Below are 17,937 nucleotides of genomic sequence, written 5' to 3'. Positions count from 1 at the left end.
GCGTGGCCTCAATTACCCACGAGGCAACGAGTCTCCACACTGCCCTTGAGCCCTGTTACTCTTCCTCCCTGAGCAGTACCCAGTACAGTTGCCCAGAATGGTCACATAACAACGAATAGCAGCTCTGTTTGCTTCCATAGAGAGACTGTTCTGCTCCATTTGTTTTCTCTCAGTGAGACCCTTCAAAGAAAGCTGGAATTCTGGGATAGTCAACGCCACCAAGGAAAGAAGAAAAATAGAAATAAATACCATATTTTATTAAATTTAAGATATCACCAATTGAAGGAAGCAAAATTATTTTGTGCACTATTGAAAAAGAAAGAAAGAATCCTGATTAAGCCATGAATCAATGCTTTGTTATACTTTAAATTTTTTACTATGTATTTATTCAAAGAGCTCTTTGAGAATAATTAGCTGCACATTTTGATCCTACATCACAACGCTCTGTTTCTGTGCCCTTTTGCATAACTTTTCATTCCAATGTCAAATCCACCTTAGTTTTTTTTTAATTTTTTTTTCACGTTTATTCATTCTGAGGGACAGAGTGTGAGTGGGAAGGGGTAGAGAGAGAGGGAGACACAGAATCCAAAGCAGGCTCCAGGCTCTGAGCTGTCAGCACAGAGCCCGACGCAGGGCTCAAACTCACAGACTGTGAGATCATGACCTGAGCTGAAGTCAGACGCTTAACAGACTGAGCTACCCAGGCACCCCTCAAATCCACTTTGTAAAGACATTTTAAACAACGGTTAGACCCAACACATGTAGTTCCAATAACACAATGTTACCAAAATGACAACAGTGTAAACAACCATGCCTAAATCCATGCATGTTCATGTGCACGCACTGGTAATAACAACTACACCACAACCACTGTCTGGCCAACTGTCATAACACACTATCCATTGCAAGCCACATCCTGCTTCTGAAGGGCTGTTTCAGAATCAGTGAAATATAGTATTTGGCACTTTCCATCTTTAGGGCTTTATTTTCTCATGAGAGGTTAACAAAATTCTGTGGCATTATTTACTGGTCCAAATCACCTCAGTGTCCCCTTTGGCCCCAAAACTGAAGTGTGAGATCAGGCTGTCTGGTGTTTTTCCTCACACAACATCCATTCATCCAGGGTGAAGGAGACTTGTGGGGAACAGAAAGAGTGAACTTGGGATTCACAACTCCCTGTATGGGGTTGACTTACTTTTGTGGTGCCCACTGTCTCTTTCAGGCTCTCAGTCACAACTCTGAAGTGTGTGCAAGCCCAAGCCATGAAAGAGGGCCTTGCCAAGGAATCTGATGAGGGGGACAACCTATGGACCCTTCTCAGCAGCCCCAGTACCCACCATGTAGGAGTATGTGCACTGGCCAGGTAATGTGTGGACATTTAAGAACTGGATACAAAGGAGAAAAATTAAAAACAGAGTAAAAACTGCCATGTAGGCAACTTTACTGGAAGCAATGGACTCACCAAGGATCTGTAGTCCAGGAGAAAAAATAGGGAAGAAAGAGCAAAGGCAGATGGGAAGGGATGGTGGGAAGAGCCCAAATCCTTAGTGCTCTTTCATGGAACATTCCTTTTTAGATCATTTATTTCCCTGAGAGAGAAATAGACTAAAATCTCCTCCATTGTTTAGAAAGAAAAAAGTCTCTGCTACAATTGGCACCTTGCATTTTCTAGGAGCATGGCCATGTGGCAACATGGAGTCATACTAGACATCATGGAGCAACTGTTTGCATCTCTCACCTCCTCCTCGGAGAACTACCGGATAACCGGCACAGCTTTCTTCTCTGAGGCAAGAGAGAACAGTCATGTCACTGCCCAGCAGGCTCTCTGGGTCCCCTTGGGGGCATTTCTCTTAGGGTCAGCAGTTCAGTGGGAGCTGGAACCACAGAAGAGGGCCCTTCAGGAGAGCTTTGGTAGTCCAGAGATTCAGCCGCCGCCAGAAATACAGTACCTGAGAAGGGAACGAGAGAGGAAAAAGAACTCACCCAAACCTCTTCCTTCGCTCCAGTCTGCCGGAACCAACCTCCCAGGACAGAGAAGGGTGGACGATAGATATGACAGGGACAAAACAAAAAGTAACCAAGAACTATATTATTGTCCCCTCACACCCTGCCATAAAGGTTGCCCCAGACAACCCGGAGAAAGAACATTGCCAGTAACTCCCGTTTTCCTGTTTTTCCATTTAGATTAGAGACATCCTACTTAACTGGGTAGTGTGGTTCTCATCACCATGTAACCTTGGCCTGTGGGCTGCTCAAATAGAGAGATTCATTTCTGCCACACTTGCTGATTCACCTGAGGGCTTTCTCCCCTGCTCCAAGAGCAGCCGGGTGCTAGTCTTTAACTGTAGTTATGATGCACTTATCATTCTCCTGAAGAGAGGCCACTCCTTTAACTAAAGGGGTGAAGTGGTTGTTTTCAGCTCATGAAGGAGCCGATCCTTTGGAAGCATGGGAATCTACGGGAAGTGCTGATCCTGATGGATCAGAGTGCCTGGGACTCCAACGCCATTTTGAGGCAAATGGCCATCCGAGGGCTTGGTAATACAACTTCTGGAGCCCCTCACAAGGTAAAGGGCGTTGGGGTAGGTGCGGGGGACACTTAATCAGAGTTTAAAATAATTATTTACTAACCCACACCTCGTGCTTGTATAGCAATTAAGTAAAAATCCAAAAGAAATTGCTACAGTGGTATCTCTCGAGTTGAAGTATATGTGACCCTAAGAGAATTCCAGTTTCCTTGGGAGTCTCCTACCCTATTCTAGATGCACAGAGAACAATTTTCAAGATTACGAGACCTTATTTCCAAATAGGTGAAGAAGCATAAGCAGATAATACTGGAATCTATCATCAGAGGCCTATATCACCTGGCCCGCACCGAGGTTGTCTGTGAAAGCTTGAAGGCTCTAAAAAAGATCCTGGAGCTGCTCACAGACCGGGATGTGAGCTTCTACTTCAAAGAAATAGTGCTGCAAACTAGAACCTTCTTTGAAGACGTAAGTGAGTCTGTTCAGAATTCTGCCCTCCCAGGAGCGAGTGAACAGAAAGAGATTCAGGTGGTGCTGGTAGCAGGCGATGCTGGTGTCCCATCCATATTCCTTGGCCTTCCCCTGTGGTCACCCGCACACAGGTCACCTGCACAGGGGTCACTTGTACAGTTCTTATGCAGGCTGCTGGCTTCTTGCCTCTCTCTCGGCCTGAGGGTACTCTCTGCCCTGGGAATCAGGATTGCTCTGAGCAGGGTGGGCCAGACAAATGAGAACAATCAGGAAATAAACAATAAGAAACAAAAGTTTGCAAATAAATTTCCCAGCTTCCTCACCCATCACATGGATTGAGCTCCACTTGCCCATAATGGCAATACCCTCACGTATATTCCCTTTCACAGCTTTCCTCTCTGTCCTGTGTCGTTCCCAAAAACTACCGCAGAACTCAACACAGAACAAAGGCCCCAGTAAAGACCTTGTCATCTCCAACACTCTTTTCCACATCAAGATTCAAAGGTTCAAAATGCTTGTGTGGTTCACTTCATCGAGGAGTCAGTATAAACTATAGCCGGTGGGCCAAATCCCGCCCCGAGCATCTTTTCATAAATTAGGTTTTATTCGGAGCACAGCCACGCTCACCGGTTACATAGTGTCTACGGTTGCTTTCACACTTCATCTGCAGAGTTGATTAGCTGTTACAGAAACCATATGGCCCCCAAAGTCTAAATTAGTTACTGTCTGGCCCTTTACAGAAAGAACTTGCCAACCCCCAATCTAGTCAATAGCCTAGAAATAAATTTCAAAAAAGATCAGTTGGTGACCCTAGAACAGAGGAAAGTCATTTTCCTTTATACCTTCCAGAAAACTAGATTTTATTATTATTTTTGGCTTATTCACCGTCATCAGTGTAAAATCTCTTTCACCTCCAACTTATATCTGTTTTTTATAATCGAAAACTGTTTCCTCATGTTTGTTGTCAGAGGAGATGGAAAACTGCTGGTTTCCTCCTCTTAAACATTAAGCTTGATTAAATTACCTTTCTACCTTCTAGTCTCCAGACTGAAAAGTCTTCATTTCCTTCATTATTCATAATAAACCTAATTTTTCAGCTCCTTAAATATTTTACAAGCCAGTGACTGTGTTGTATCTCTAGATGTGGCCTGCAGAGTATTGAATACAACCTGAAGAAAAATTACCTCTCAGGTCTGATTTTTTTATTTATCCACTCCAATTTTTTTTTTTTAACTCTTGCCCTTTCCTCCTGACTCTTTGACAATCCGTTAACTGTATAGACTTCTGGATTTTAGTCTGTAATATATACCCACAGTCAATAATTCTCCAGTTTTATATTTTTTAGTTTCCTTTGACAGCAGCTTTCTGCTTGTTTCCAGCTACCTTCTCCAATGTTATCAACATTACTTTTTAATTCTCATCTTGTCCTCAAAACTGCTTTCTTGGCTCCCACTCAATGCTGTATCTTCCAATGATGTATCTTCTGTAAAATAACAAAGATGTTCTTTTCTCTTTTTTTTCCATTACACAGATCATTGATGACAATCTTTGACAACAAAGAGCTGAAACAACCACTTCAGGGCCCCCACCTGTTTGTTAGGTTCCCCAGGCTGTTGTTGGTCCAGTGATGATAATTCTCTTGGATCTGAGCCTCCAATAATCACCTATGAGTTTTGTGGTCAACATAATGTTTCTCAGTCTTATGCAAAAGAAAAAAAAAAAAAACAACTGAAGTCTTGCTGGTTGTTAGGTTAGCACTTTCTCATCCTTAATAGGTATTAATTCCATCATATTTGTATAAAAGTGAAGTTTGATAAAACTTAGGTCTTAGTAATGCCATGCTATTTTTTTCTCTGGCAATGCTCTCTTCTCACAAATAAATTTAACTATACTTTATGAAACCTTGCCCCTGCAGTTTTAATCTATATATTAAGCATACAATTCTATAATCTCCAAACTTCTTTCCCCCCTCCGTTTCTTTCAATATTTAAGCACTTTCTTGGAATTCTTAAAACATGGTGACACTTCAGTGAAGGGGCAGGACGGAAAATATGGCTGCCATGCCATGCCCCAGTCCCTGCTTGCGCCCATCCCCGTCCCTGAGCAGCCACCTTACTCTCTATGACTCCATTCTCTCAACTCGAAACAAGGACACTAAACTCTAGGATCTTGGGGCGCCTGGGTGGCTCAGTCGGTTAAGCGTCCAACTTCAACCAGGTCACGATCTCGCGGTCCGTGAGTTTGAGCCCCGCGTCGGGCTCTGTGCTGACTGCTCAGAGCCTGGAGCCTGTTTCAGATTCTGTGTCTCCCTCTCTCTCTGACCCTCCCCCGTTCGTGCTCTGTCTCTCTCTGTCTCAAAAATAAATAAACGTTAAAATATATATATATAGAGAGAGAGATAGATAGATATAGATATAGATATAGATATAAACTCTAGGATCTTTCCCAGCACCTACAACAGGTTCATTGCTTCTTTTCTGCTTTTTCATCATCCAATTGGTTGATCATTCCTTAACCTATCATTAGGTCCTATTATTTGATTTGGGAAAGTTTTAAAGATTTTGCAAAAAGTAAATACCTTTCTAGGTATTTTGTTATTGATTTGCTTTCTTTTTTCTAAAGAGAGACCTTTTAGGGAGCATAGCTGGTTCAGTCAGGAGAGCATGCAACTCTTGATCTCAGGGATATAAATTCAAGCCCATGTTAAGTGTGGAGATTACTTGAAAATAAAACCTTTAGGGGCGCCTGGGTGGCCCAGTCAGTAAAGCGTCCAATTCTTGATTAGGTCATGATCTCACAGTTTGTGAGTTTGAGCCCCGCATCGAGCTGTCATTGCAGAGCCTGCTTGGGATTCTCTGTCTCCCTCTCTTTCTGCCCCTCCCCAACCCTCTCTCTCCCTCTCTCTCTCTCAGAATAAATAAACTTAAAATTTTTTTTTCTAGTACATTGAAATTTCTACTTCTTTTTCCATTATATAAGGCCACGTCTCATGTAATCATTTAACTTTTCTGGCCTTGTCCCAACCAGCCGTCTTTTTCTTTTTTCTGGAAGATCTTTATCAACTTCCTTTTTTCTGTCATTTTTGCTTCTGTGCCCACTTCTGATACATTCCATCTTGCCACCAAAATTAATACTTCTCTATCTTCTCCCCCTCATATTCATGGGGATGCTTTTCAAAAGTTGGCCCTTGTTTATCGCTAATCCAAAATATAATATTTTGCTACTCAGAACGACTTTCCCCTTCATCACTCTGCCTTTATATGGGTATCTTAAACTACTCTTCTGGACCCAGGAGGAAAAAAAAGAACCTCCAGAAAATCCATCAGTGTTTGTTAGAGCTGTGAACAATATCAGCAAGGTTTGGGGGATGATAGAAGACCATCTTTCTCCACCACCTCACCCTTTGGTTCTTAAAATAATTGTCTAACCATCCTGGACAACAAGCAAGGAAGTTCCAGAACTTCTTATATGCAAGGGTAGGGCTAAGCACTATTTGTTTATTCTCTGTCTCTGAGACCAAGGGTCTTCCGAGTTGCCTTTCATCACATTGGAAAGTATTTGGGACCTTGGAGAAGAGCCTCAGGCCTTGGGGAATTTAGATTTGAAGCCCCATAAGTCTAGGCTAGTGGTGCAGTCGGGCTAATTTGTATAAAATACATAAGCAGGAACCCTCCCTGGCCTGTTTACCGTCCCTGTGGTCATGTTTCCCCAGTAGCTACTCAACTGACAGAAACCAAGTCCCAGACCCATGGTCATTTAAACTCGTGGAGTGTGAGTGCAGAGCTTCTGGAAAAGAAAGAGTGTTCTTGGCACACATGAGGGCAGTGACTGGAGCGCACCAGTGCCCGGGGCACAGCCTCCCTCTGCTGAAGTGGGACAGGGCAGCGTGGGGGGTGGACACAGGCCGGGAATAGCCTGTGATGGGGACTCACCCATGACATGCATCTGTCGTCACAGGAGCAGGATGATGTGAGACTGACTGCCATCTTCTTATTTGAGAATCTGGCATCCCTAACAGGAAGAAGGTGGAAGATTTTTTTTGCGGAAGAAATAAAAAAGAGCATGATTTCATTCCTTCTCCACCTCTGGGATCCCAATCCCAAGATTGGAGCTGTAAGTGGTGCTTGCACAGACACCCGCACCTCCACCCCACCCCTTCGACCCCCCACCCCTTGGCCAGAAGTGCCAGGAGAGCTGGTCTAGCTGGACCAGAAGCCAGATCTGAGGCCACCACTCCCAACTAGACCTGAAAACTGCTTCTCCAGCCCTAGGTTCTTTCTTGCCCTCTCTCTCAGATTGTTCTTCCATCCTTGAATCTGGGAAGGTGCCAGCATAGATCGTAAGCCCCTCACATTGCAGGCATCCACTGCCACTCTCCCAGCCCTAGGCAGCACCCCACTCTTCCAGAAGACAATCCAGTATTCTGGACTGTGACTCAAAGAACTCTGTTTCTTAGGCTTGCCGTGATGTCCTGATCATCTGCATCCCTTTTCTGGGCCTTCAGGAACTCTATGGGGTGTTAGATCATCTCCTCGATGGTCCGGATCTACCAAGGGCCAGAGATTTCTACCGGCAACTCTGTGTGAAACTGGTGAGCATGCAGTAAATGCTGCCTGCAAAGCCATAGCCAAGAGTCCAGGCAAATCCCAGACAAGCAAACGACACAGCAAGGATCTCTGGTCAGAGTCAGAACTGTCTTGGAGGGACAGCAATGATTCTTGGTGTCCTGCCACATTACTCTCGGCTCTTTTCCAAGTCCTGACTGGGATCTGTTCTTCAAGATTCCTGAAACCCATCTGTTGATTAGTCCCAAAAGCCCTAGGACTTTTCTTTTTTATAAGTTTATTTATTTATTTTGAGAGAGAGAGAGAGAGAGAGAGAGAGAGAGAGAGAGAGCATGCCTGTGGGAGGGGCAGAGAGAGAAGGAGAGAGAGAATCCCAAGTAGACTCTGTATGGGCAACATGGAGCCTGATGCAGGGCTCAAACTTATGAACCATGAGATCACGACCTGAGCAGAAATCAAGAGTTGGATGCTTAACTGACTGAGCCACCCAGGTGCTCCTACCCACCCCCCAGTACTTTTCTGATTAAATTCAGGTTTGAAATGGCCAGAAGACATCTTCCAGTAAAATAATGGCTCTGTGAGTGTTCACTGGTCTTTAGATTTCCTTTTGCAGGACCTACAGAATGCCAAATTTCACACAGAGTCACTTTCCCTCTTTGTCCTCTTTGTAAAATACATCTCTTTTAGGCAAAGAGAAACCAGGAAATCCTGTGGATCCTCCACACACACTCTTTCACCTTCTTCAGCAGCAACTGGGAGATGATCCGGAGTGCTGCTGTCAAACTCACAGGTGAGGGCACATCTGCACTCCCTACTCAGTTATGTTGCTCCTTCCCATCCACTTTTGCTTTGACTGGAAGCTACTCTAGCATGAACACAAGTATGACTGGTGTGACCAAAAAAGAAATGCCAGAAAGGAATTCATTTTACCTCTTGGAACATCTTCCCTCAAAGGAACCAACTTGTTCTCTTTTGCAAACATCTTCTGACTTCCCAACACCTCCTCTCCTCCTACTAGACCCTCCTCTCTACTGGGCCCTCATGCTTCTCTGGTTCCAAGTCATCACTCTTTCTTTTGCCTGAGTCTTTGCTCCCAGCCGGCTGCCACTGCCTAAATGGTTTCCTTTGCCTTGTCCCTTAACATAAGCCATGGTAAACCTTTTAAGCTCAGTTGAAGCTGAGAGTTTTAGCAGCAACATGATACAAGTGGAAAGTGTGTGGGTCAAGAGGCCAGCAGACCTTGGCTCTGCTCTGTGATGCTGGACAATTCACTTAAATTCTCTGTGTTGCCTCTTTGTCTGATCTATAAAATAAAAGGAAGGTAAGTGAATCCCTCAGGATCCTTCTATCATGAAATTCTAAAATTTATCATGAAGCCAGTTCCAACTAATCCAGCCCACTGTGAATGGGCCACCTGTAAGACCGAGTTAAAACATAAGGATTCCTTATTGGATCATGTATATGATCCCTCCAGCTACACTGTAAACTTTTTGAAGACAGGGATCATATCTTACACACGTTAGAAACTCTGACAACAACCGGCATGCCCTGCGAGGACACCGCGTGATCTTTCCCAAATGCACATTGGCCGAGGGACCACTTCCACACATGACACTTAACACCCAATAGACATTAGCCCAGCATCATTCTGGGGGCACAAAGGGAGTCATAGAGTTTGTTCATTCACTAGCCAGACCATTTAACTTCTGACCAGGAGCAGAGCCTAACCTGACCAGTTTTTCATGGCCTCTTCCTCTATAATGAAATTAGTACCTGTTTCTCCTGTTGATTTTAGATGCCATTGTTCTCAATCTGACCAACCAATATGCGCAGTTATTAGACAAAGAGCAACTGACCACACGTGAGTACCAACCCTAGTTTCTGCGCAGCCTGTTGTCAGAGAAATATCTGTGAGAAGGAGAAGTTAATTATGCACCAAGTTCCATGTGAGCCCAGAAACTGAAAATCATAGTACCTCATTATTGTCTCTAATGCTCCCTAGATCCTGGGATTTCTCCAGAGTATAAAGCAACCCCCAGCTCCAGCTCTTTGCAGGCATCATTCCCAACAGACCATTATTTTCTGATTGTCTATAAACCTACTGATCACAAGGTCAGGATCTCCTCTTCCCCTATGTCAGTGTTAAAATAGATCCTCAACTTGCAGATCCAAATCCTACCTGTTGGCATGGAATGTAAGCATGGACCCAGGGCTCTGCATAGAGCTGACCCTGAACAATGGAGCCTCACAGGGAGGCAGAGCTTGAGCCTTGGCTTTCCTTGTTCACTGAACTTTGCTATTCTTTCTGTTTCAGGGCTCCAAGCACTTCGGCAAGATCCCTGTATCAGTGTCCAGAGAGCAGCTGAAGCTGCCTTGCAGACGCTCCTGAGGAGGTGTAGAGAGATAAGCATCCTTCTGTAAACCACCAGGAAATAAACTGCTAGGCTTTTTCTACAACTGACGCCTGTCTTCATCCTCACAACCTACAAACTTGCAGCATTTTGAGGATAGAGATGGCGCCTAGCATAGGGACCTTGGAGTAGTGATATATTCCTTACCCTCCATGGTCTCCCTGCCACCTTCTATTAGTAAAAAGTAAACCCCACAAATTCACTTGAGGGATAACCTGTGATTTCAGTAGTGACAGCCACATAGCTGGAATATTATGTCCCAGCAGATATCAAAAAATGACAGAACTGGAAACAATTCTGCTGCCATTAAGAAAAGGACTACTGTTATTGCCACACATAGCCCTGTTCTGTATTATCTCTGCCAGCCTTGAATTACTACCCACATGCTTTACTTTCTAAAAAGCAGTCTTACAATAAACTTGAACCCGTGCGTCCTTTCTCAGGTTGTAATTTCTGTGTCGAGGCTATGCCCGGTACTTTTCTACAAAAGACCCATTCTGGCATTGTATTAAATCTCATGGTTTTCTTTCTGTCGTTATCCCAGAGCATTCCTTCCTTTGAATGGCGTGTGTGTGTGTGTATGTGTGTGCATGTACGTGTGTGTGTGCATGCATGTGTTAATCTTCTTCACAGCATCTGAATCATAACTCCTGACCCTTTTTCACAATGCCTACATGAAAGGTTACATACATGAAATCATGTACATAACAAGAAGTTTCTAACACAGAGGCTGGTACTCATTGGACACGACCAAACCATCACGATCATTCATTAGCAACATTATTCAATTGATGCATCCCTTTCCAAATTCCTGTTACCTATATTCTAATCTCTTCCTCAACCTCTTTGGGGAAGGATCTTTTGTTCCTACCGATCTTCTAGGGGCCCTAGGAATTTTTTAGGTCAGATATTTTAGGCCAGAGTCCACTTATTCATTCATTTAACAAATATTTATTGAGTGCCTAAAATTTACAAGGCATTGTTATAGCTACTAGGGCTACGACTATGAACCAAAAAAATAGAAAACTTCTACCCTCTTGGAACTTATATGCTATGAACTCTGTGTCTAAATTCTAGAAGATGGAGCCAGCCTCCAAGATGGCCCCCAGCGATTCTTGTCTCTGATATTCATATTGTCCCCTCTCACAATGAATAGAGATGACCTGTGCAATCAATACAATATTTCAGAAATTACAAAGTGTGACTTCCCAGGTGAGATCACACATGGTATTGAACTCTCTTGAATCACTTACTCTGGGGGAATCCAGCTGCCAAGTGAGGGGGATACTCAAACAGCCCCAAAAGAGTTCCATGTGGCAAAGAACTGATACCCGCTGCAAACAACCAGAGCTAACGTGCTAGCTATGTTAATGTGCAATCTTGGAAATAGATCCATGAGCCCTCCCCAGGTCTGAAGGTCTTCAGATGATTAAAACCTCAGCTCACACATTGACTGGATTATGAGATAAGATATAGAATGCCCAATTAAATTTGAATTTCAGGTGAACTATGAATATTTTTTAGTAAAGTATGCCCTGATTATTACATGAGACATACTTATACTGAAAAAAATATTTATTGTTTATTTAAAATTAAAATTTAACTGAGCGTCTCGTACTTTTATTTACTAAATCTGGCAACCCTACTACAATCTAATAAGAGTCCTGAGCCAGAATCACTAAGCTGAACTCCTCCTGAATTCCTGAACCACAAAACCATATAGTATATCTCTGTTGTTTTAAGCCACTAAGTTTTGGGGTCATTGACTAAGCTCCAGGGGGTAAACATTACACAAAGAGTCCATGATACCACCAATGTTGTATGCAAATTTCTGTGTATAATTGTGTAAGTGCATTTTCAGGGTAATGGCTTTCATTAAATTCTTAATGAAGTCAGAAGCTGTTCCCAAGCATAACATATATGAAACAGAGCAAGAAAAAGAAAATAAGAGGTATGGGTTTAGTCGACGTCTTTGGGCAGGTTATTTCAAGTCAAAAGACTTTTCAAAAGAGCACCGTCCACTAGAACTTTCTGCAGCGATGGAAACGTTCTGTATCCACACTAATATGGCAGCCACTAGCCACATGTGTCATTGAAATGCAGCTAGTCTATCTGAGGAATTAAATCTTTAATTTTAAGCTTAAGTAGCCATGTGTAGCTAGTAGCCACAGTATTGTACAAGACAGTTTTGAAACGTGGGGCAAAGAGTCAGAATTTGAGCTGGGCCACCTCGGAATTGTAGGATATTCTCAACATGAGTATAAACTCACTGACACAGGCCTTTGTCTGATACTAATTTATATATCTCCGCCACTATTCTCCATCCCGCCTAGCATCCAACAAAGAGCCTTCCTCATCACTGATCGATAGAAATTAGGTAGAACATGGTACTGTAATAGTGTTGCATGATGACAAATGGTAGCTATGCTTACGGTGAGCAAAGCATAACATACAGGCCGACTGAATCGCTATGCTGTACACCTGAAACTAACAGAACATTGTGTGTCAACTGTACTTCAATCTAAACAGAAAAGAAACTAGGTAGAACGGGCACGTGAAACACACGTTGCCACGGAAACTTTCTCTCTCTAAACCCTAATCTTAGGATTCTCTCTTGACAAGAATTCCCAACACATTTTTTCCTCACATCCCAGCAACTCTCCTTACAAGTTGTGTACCTTGGGGGAAAACATCTAACCTCTCTGTACTTCAATTTCCACATCTGTAAAATCAGGGTACTGATATCTACTTCAAGGTGCTATTGTGGGGATGAAGTGTATTAATGTATATGTAAAGCATTTAGAAACCTAGAATAGAATCATTGTTAAGTAAATGTTACCTATACAAAATAAATGTTTTTTATTTTTATTTTTATTTTTTGGAGAGAGAAAGAGAGGGCACAAGTGAGTGAGGGGTGGAGAGAGAGAGAGAGAGAGAGAGAGAGAGAGAGAGAGGAGCAGGGCTTACCGGAAGTGGGGCTCGAGCTCACCCGAAGTGGGACTCAAACTCAGCATGAGGTCATGACTTGAACTGAAGTCAGATGCTTAACGACTGAGCCACCCAGGTGCCCTATACAGTATAAGTATTAACAATATGAATAAATTTATCATTAGAATCACAAATGTTAATGTAAACTCAGCAACTGTCATATACAACTAACTGATTATACCACCTCCGTGGGGCTGTGTTCCTGATCCTGTGAATGCTGCTGACCTCCTTGGGGGGCTGAAAAAGAGGCGACTTCTCCATTCAGAAGATCCCAGCTCAGCAGCTGGCGCTCCTGCTGTACCTGCCTCACAGTCCCTGCAGTTGAGCCACAGTCGGGTTGTGTGGCAGGAAAAACGTAGATCTCTTTGTTCTCCCCAACCATTATTTCTATTAAGCCCTCCCAACGACTACTATTCCCTCTCAGAATTGCCACCAGCCCCCCCGGAGGCCTCTCTTGACAGTCAGTCCTCCAATGGCCCTCTGTGGTTCATCTTTATGGTTCAAATGCAGGCATATCACCCAAGGGAGAAATACTTGTGGAGCGGTCTCAGGGAAATAGAGTTACAGAGGAAAAGCATGTTCAAGTACTATTGAAGAAATCAACAGATTCCTCACTCCTGTTGCTTGCCTTACTATTATTTGTACATGTAATCATTTCTCAACTCATGTTTACTTTACGATAGAGTGCTTCAGGGACTAGAACAGCTTTAAAGGGCTCAGGATCACTGTTTTGCAATTCTGTACCCTGCCCTTTGACCCCATAGTGAGAGCCAGGGCTCTGCTGGTAAATCAGGGACATTTAGCTTGGCTGACCCGGCTAAAACAGTTTTACCAGAAAAGAGGAGAACAAAGATCACAGATGGGAAGAAAGAAATAGGCTTCCAGGGAAAGAAGCCAGGAGGATTGCTTAATTGGAATTGTCCCTGCACAGCCCTAGTTTTAAAGCATAAAATACAAGACCAGGAACTTTTTCTGGAACCCTCAAGACACTCTGAGATTGTAACAAAGATTTTCTAATAGTGTTTTATTACTACTAGATTTAGTCCCCAATCCCACCATTATCCTTCAGATTACCTAAGTGTGTGACTAGAGAATGCACAGTCAGCTGGATATAGTGGTAACCTGTGAGCTAATCACGAGCTTTCTTCCAGGCCCCTGACAGAGAACAACTTTCTGATAAGCAATTTTGTATGGCTGCACTCTGGGAATAATCACTTGTTGAATTTCTCTTTCTTACTCATTTTTTACAGGTATCCCTAAAACTGGGACAATAGAAAACATGGATAGAGTCAAGAACAATATGAGAGAAAGACAATGGGATTCATTGTGTGTGTGTGTGTGTGTGTGTGTGTGTGTATGTGTGTGTGTGTGTGTGTGTGTGTAAACTTGCCAAGTCATGACATGAGAAATGGCATTTGCTTCTTCCTTTTACTTTAAGTAAAAGTCAAACTTTATTTTCTCAACAAAACGTCCTTACTTATTTGTATTTCTTCTGGACAAACTGTCCTGGATTTTATTTATTGAATTATGTGGTTATCCTGAAAGCAAGATAAATTTGGAGAACACAATTTTATAAATACATGTGACTCATAGCTTCTTTTTCAATTTGGGAGCCACCAAAAAACATAAGATAAGAAATCCTTCTACATTACCTATCACTTCCTCCAAATAGTCTCAGAGGTAAATCCAGAGGATTAAATTGACCAATGCCCTAACACCTTCCTAAATGCACAGTGGTCAAAAAGAAGCTCTACCTTGGAGCTGGAGAGCCTGGAAAATTGCTTATTATTAGCCTGAAGGATAGGTTAATGAGGACTTGTTTTTCAGAGAGTAGAGGGGCAGTAGGAATTTATCTTTACCCTGATCCCAGTGGAATCATAAGAAAATCATTAATTACCTCACATCCAACGCTCAGAGGTTCTGCACAGGCCTGTGGATGAGGGTAGACAGGCCTATGGCAGGACTTATGGCCTAGCCAGTTTCCAGTAATGTTTTATTCTGTAAAAGAATAAAACCCTATAGGACTATAACAGAAATATTTTATTAAGAAATAAAGATGGCTAAATAGCAGAGGGCCAAATGTTGAATGACAAATCAAGTTATACTGTATCTGGAAGATAGTGGGTAGCCAAAAGAAGTTCTTGATCAAGGTAGTAAAATGATAAAAGCTGTACTTTGGCATGTGATTAACAGAGTAGATAAACTGGTAAATCAGATAGTAGTGATAGGCTTTTGGACTAAGGAAATATTATGAGAATAAATGACAAGACCAATTACTAGTAAGAAGATTGAATTAGTCATCAAAAGCCTGCCAACAAACAAAAGTCCAGGACAAGACAGCTTCACTGGTGAATTATACACAACATTTAAAGAAGAATTAATACCAATCCTTTCAAACTCTTCCAAAAAACAGAGAAAAGAAGGGAACACTTCCAAAATCATTTTATGAAGGCAGAATTACCCTGATACCAAATCCAGAAAGGAAGCCCCAAGAAAAGAAAATTACAGACCAATTTTCCTGATAAACATAGATGTGAAAATCTTCAACAAAGCATTACCAAACCAAATTCAACAGCACATTTAAAGGACCATATACCATGATCAAGTGGAATTTAGGTTGTAATTTAGTTCACCGAGATCTCAATCACCTTTCTCTTCTATATCACACCAACTCATTGTGTTGATGACATTACACTGATTGGACCAAATAAGAAAGAAATAGCAGCTAGTCCAAACCTATTGGTAAGACATTTGCATATCAGAGGGTGGGAAAGAAATCTGAATAAATTCAAGGACCTCAGTGAAATTTTTAGGAGGCCAGTGCTAGAGCGTGTCGACATGTCCCATCTAAGGTGAAGGATAACTTGTTGCATCTGGCCCCTCCTACAACCATGAAAGGCACAACGCCTACTGGACCTCTTTAGATTTTGGAGGCAACATGTTCCTCAATTGGGGATGTTACTCTAGTACATTTACTGACTGACCCAAAAGCTGCCAGGGCTGAGTGGATCCTAGAACAAGAAAAGATTCTGCAACAGGCCTGGGCTGCTGTGCTACTTGAGCCATATGATCCAGCACATCCAGTGGTGCTTGAAGACTAGCTGCTCTTTCTCTCTTATCTGGTCCAATCAGTGTAATGTCATCAATGCCTCTCTGGGATAGCCCTGAAGGACAGTGGTGAAGGGAAATCCTCCCAGAGGGCAGAACTTTGGGCAATGCGCTCAGCTGTTCACTTTGCCTAGAAGCAGAAATGGCCAGATGTGTGATTATATACTGATTCATGGGCTATGTCCAATTATTTGGCTAGAGTCACCTGCCATCTGGCCACTTTGGACTCCTTATGCCTCTGAGTCAACAGGAAGAGAAGAAATAACTGTGCTGGATGGGGTGATTAATCCGGATTGCCAAAGGAAAATTGGACTACCACTCCACAATGAAGGTAAAGAAGAATATGTCTGGAATACAGGAGCTCCCTTAGGGCATCTCATAGTATTACTATGCCCTGTGATTAAGGTCAATGAAAAACTACAACAACCCAATCCAGGAAGGACTATTAATGGTCCATACCATTTAGCAATAAAGATATGGGTCACTCCATCAGGTAAAAAAAAAAAACAACCACAACTAGCTGAGGTGCTTGCTGAAGGTGAACGGAGTACAGATTGGGTAGCAGAAGAAAGTTATAAATGCCAGGTAGGACCACATGACCAGTTACAGAAATGAGGACTGTGACTGTCATGAGTATTTCCTCCTTATTCTGTTACAAGTGTGTGTTGTGTATTTGCAAATATCATTATTTTCTTTGCTATCTCTATATCACACAACATAAAATTATTTACTTTATATCATAGTATTTAAGTATTATTAATTTTACATCACAGTACTTAAGTTATAGAATATCAGGAAGGAGAGTCAACATCACTCGATTTCTTTGCCTCCTCTCTGAGGAAGGAGTTACTATGTTTTCAGTTATATTACGTTAGGTAGAATTATGACCTTGTTATTATCCTTCTTTGGAAACTAAGTACATTTTGGAGATGCGTATAGGTGCCACGTTTACCAGGAGTGGACCTGTGAGTTAATTTTATGTGTCAACTTGACTGGGCCACAGGATGCCCAGGTATCTAGTTAAACATTTGTTCTGGGTGTGTCTGTGAGGGTGATTCAAGAAGACACTGGCATTTGAATCGGTGAGTTGAGTAAAGCAGACGGCCCTCCCCAGTGTGGGTGGGCACTGTCTGACTGCTTGAGCTGAGACATTGGTCTTCTCTTGCCCTTGAATGGGACTTACATCATTGGTGCTCCTGGCTCTCAGGGCTTCAGACTCAGACTGCAATTTATACCAGGGTTTTCTGGATCTATAGCTTGTAGATGGTAGATTGCAGAACTACTTGAGCTCCACAATCACATAAGACAACTCCTCATAATAAATATATAATAAGCATATTTTATAGATAGATGATAGATAGATAGAGTCTGTTTCTCTGGAGAGCCCTGATATACTCTACTTATATATATATCACTTATATATGTTACTTCTATACTAGTCAAAGGAAAACTCTTATAGCTATATTAATCCAAAGTAGACTTCAAAACAAAGGATACATCAGAGATAAGGAGACACTTCATGGCAATAAATGGCTCAATTCATCAAGAGGACATAATGATTCTAAAAGTTTATGTGCCTAATAACAGAGCTTCAAAATACATAAAGCAAATGAATAAATCCACACTTACAGTTGGAGATGTCAACACTCTCAATAACTGATAGAACAAGCAGAAAATCACATTTAATGAATTCTGTGCACCATATCCGTAGTACTTCAGAGGGCCCCTTATTATCATACCAAACTATTTAATCCAGTAGGGCTGTAATCATCCACTTAGTTGGCTTGTCCAGTTTTACATCATGCCTGACCTCAGGAGTTTCTCTTAATACTTAGCATCTGTGCAGAGAAGAGTTTCCAGACTTAGAGT

The 17,937-nt window shown here is 42.4% G+C and overlaps 1 protein-coding gene and 1 long non-coding RNA gene across 6 annotated transcripts in view; one reads left to right on the top strand and one right to left on the bottom strand.

Moving 5' to 3' along the window:
* Window positions 1-10,410, top strand: part of MROH2B (maestro heat like repeat family member 2B) — a 73,361-nt gene extending 62,951 nt beyond the window's left edge. For 3 of the 4 annotated variants that reach the window (XM_058718456.1, XM_058718446.1, XM_058718436.1), the window contains 9 exons: window positions 1,223-1,363; window positions 1,673-1,787; window positions 2,421-2,567; window positions 2,811-2,993; window positions 6,954-7,109; window positions 7,453-7,587; window positions 8,249-8,351; window positions 9,357-9,422; window positions 9,876-10,410. In XM_058718456.1, coding sequence (XP_058574439.1) covers window positions 1,223-1,363; window positions 1,673-1,787; window positions 2,421-2,567; window positions 2,811-2,993; window positions 6,954-7,109; window positions 7,453-7,587; window positions 8,249-8,351; window positions 9,357-9,422; window positions 9,876-9,982 — 1,153 coding nt within the window. In that variant the 3' untranslated portion in view covers window positions 9,983-10,410. The remainder of the gene's footprint in view (window positions 1-1,222; window positions 1,364-1,672; window positions 1,788-2,420; window positions 2,568-2,810; window positions 2,994-6,953; window positions 7,110-7,452; window positions 7,588-8,248; window positions 8,352-9,356; window positions 9,423-9,875) is intronic. The other variant, XM_058718463.1, reaches the window with a different exon arrangement.
* LOC131505190 (uncharacterized) lies at window positions 174-14,309 on the bottom strand. 2 transcript variants are annotated; one of them, XR_009258305.1, is made up of 8 exons: window positions 13,145-14,309; window positions 12,940-13,041; window positions 8,801-8,864; window positions 6,929-7,007; window positions 4,586-4,695; window positions 4,404-4,479; window positions 2,981-3,228; window positions 174-1,949 (listed from the first exon to the last, which is right to left on the bottom strand). It is a non-coding gene; the product is annotated as an uncharacterized LOC131505190 (long non-coding RNA). The 2 variants fall into 2 exon arrangements; XR_009258300.1 differs by having other exon boundaries at window positions 2,981-4,479; window positions 13,145-14,308.
* Between the last annotated feature and the right edge of the window lie 3,628 nt (window positions 14,310-17,937).

Source organism: Neofelis nebulosa, chromosome 1 (genome assembly GCF_028018385.1).
Source record: "Neofelis nebulosa isolate mNeoNeb1 chromosome 1, mNeoNeb1.pri, whole genome shotgun sequence".
Taxonomy (NCBI): Eukaryota; Metazoa; Chordata; class Mammalia; order Carnivora; family Felidae; genus Neofelis; species Neofelis nebulosa.
The sequence above is the reverse complement of the archived record's forward strand: the minus strand, read 5'-3'. Positions and strand labels throughout refer to the sequence as shown.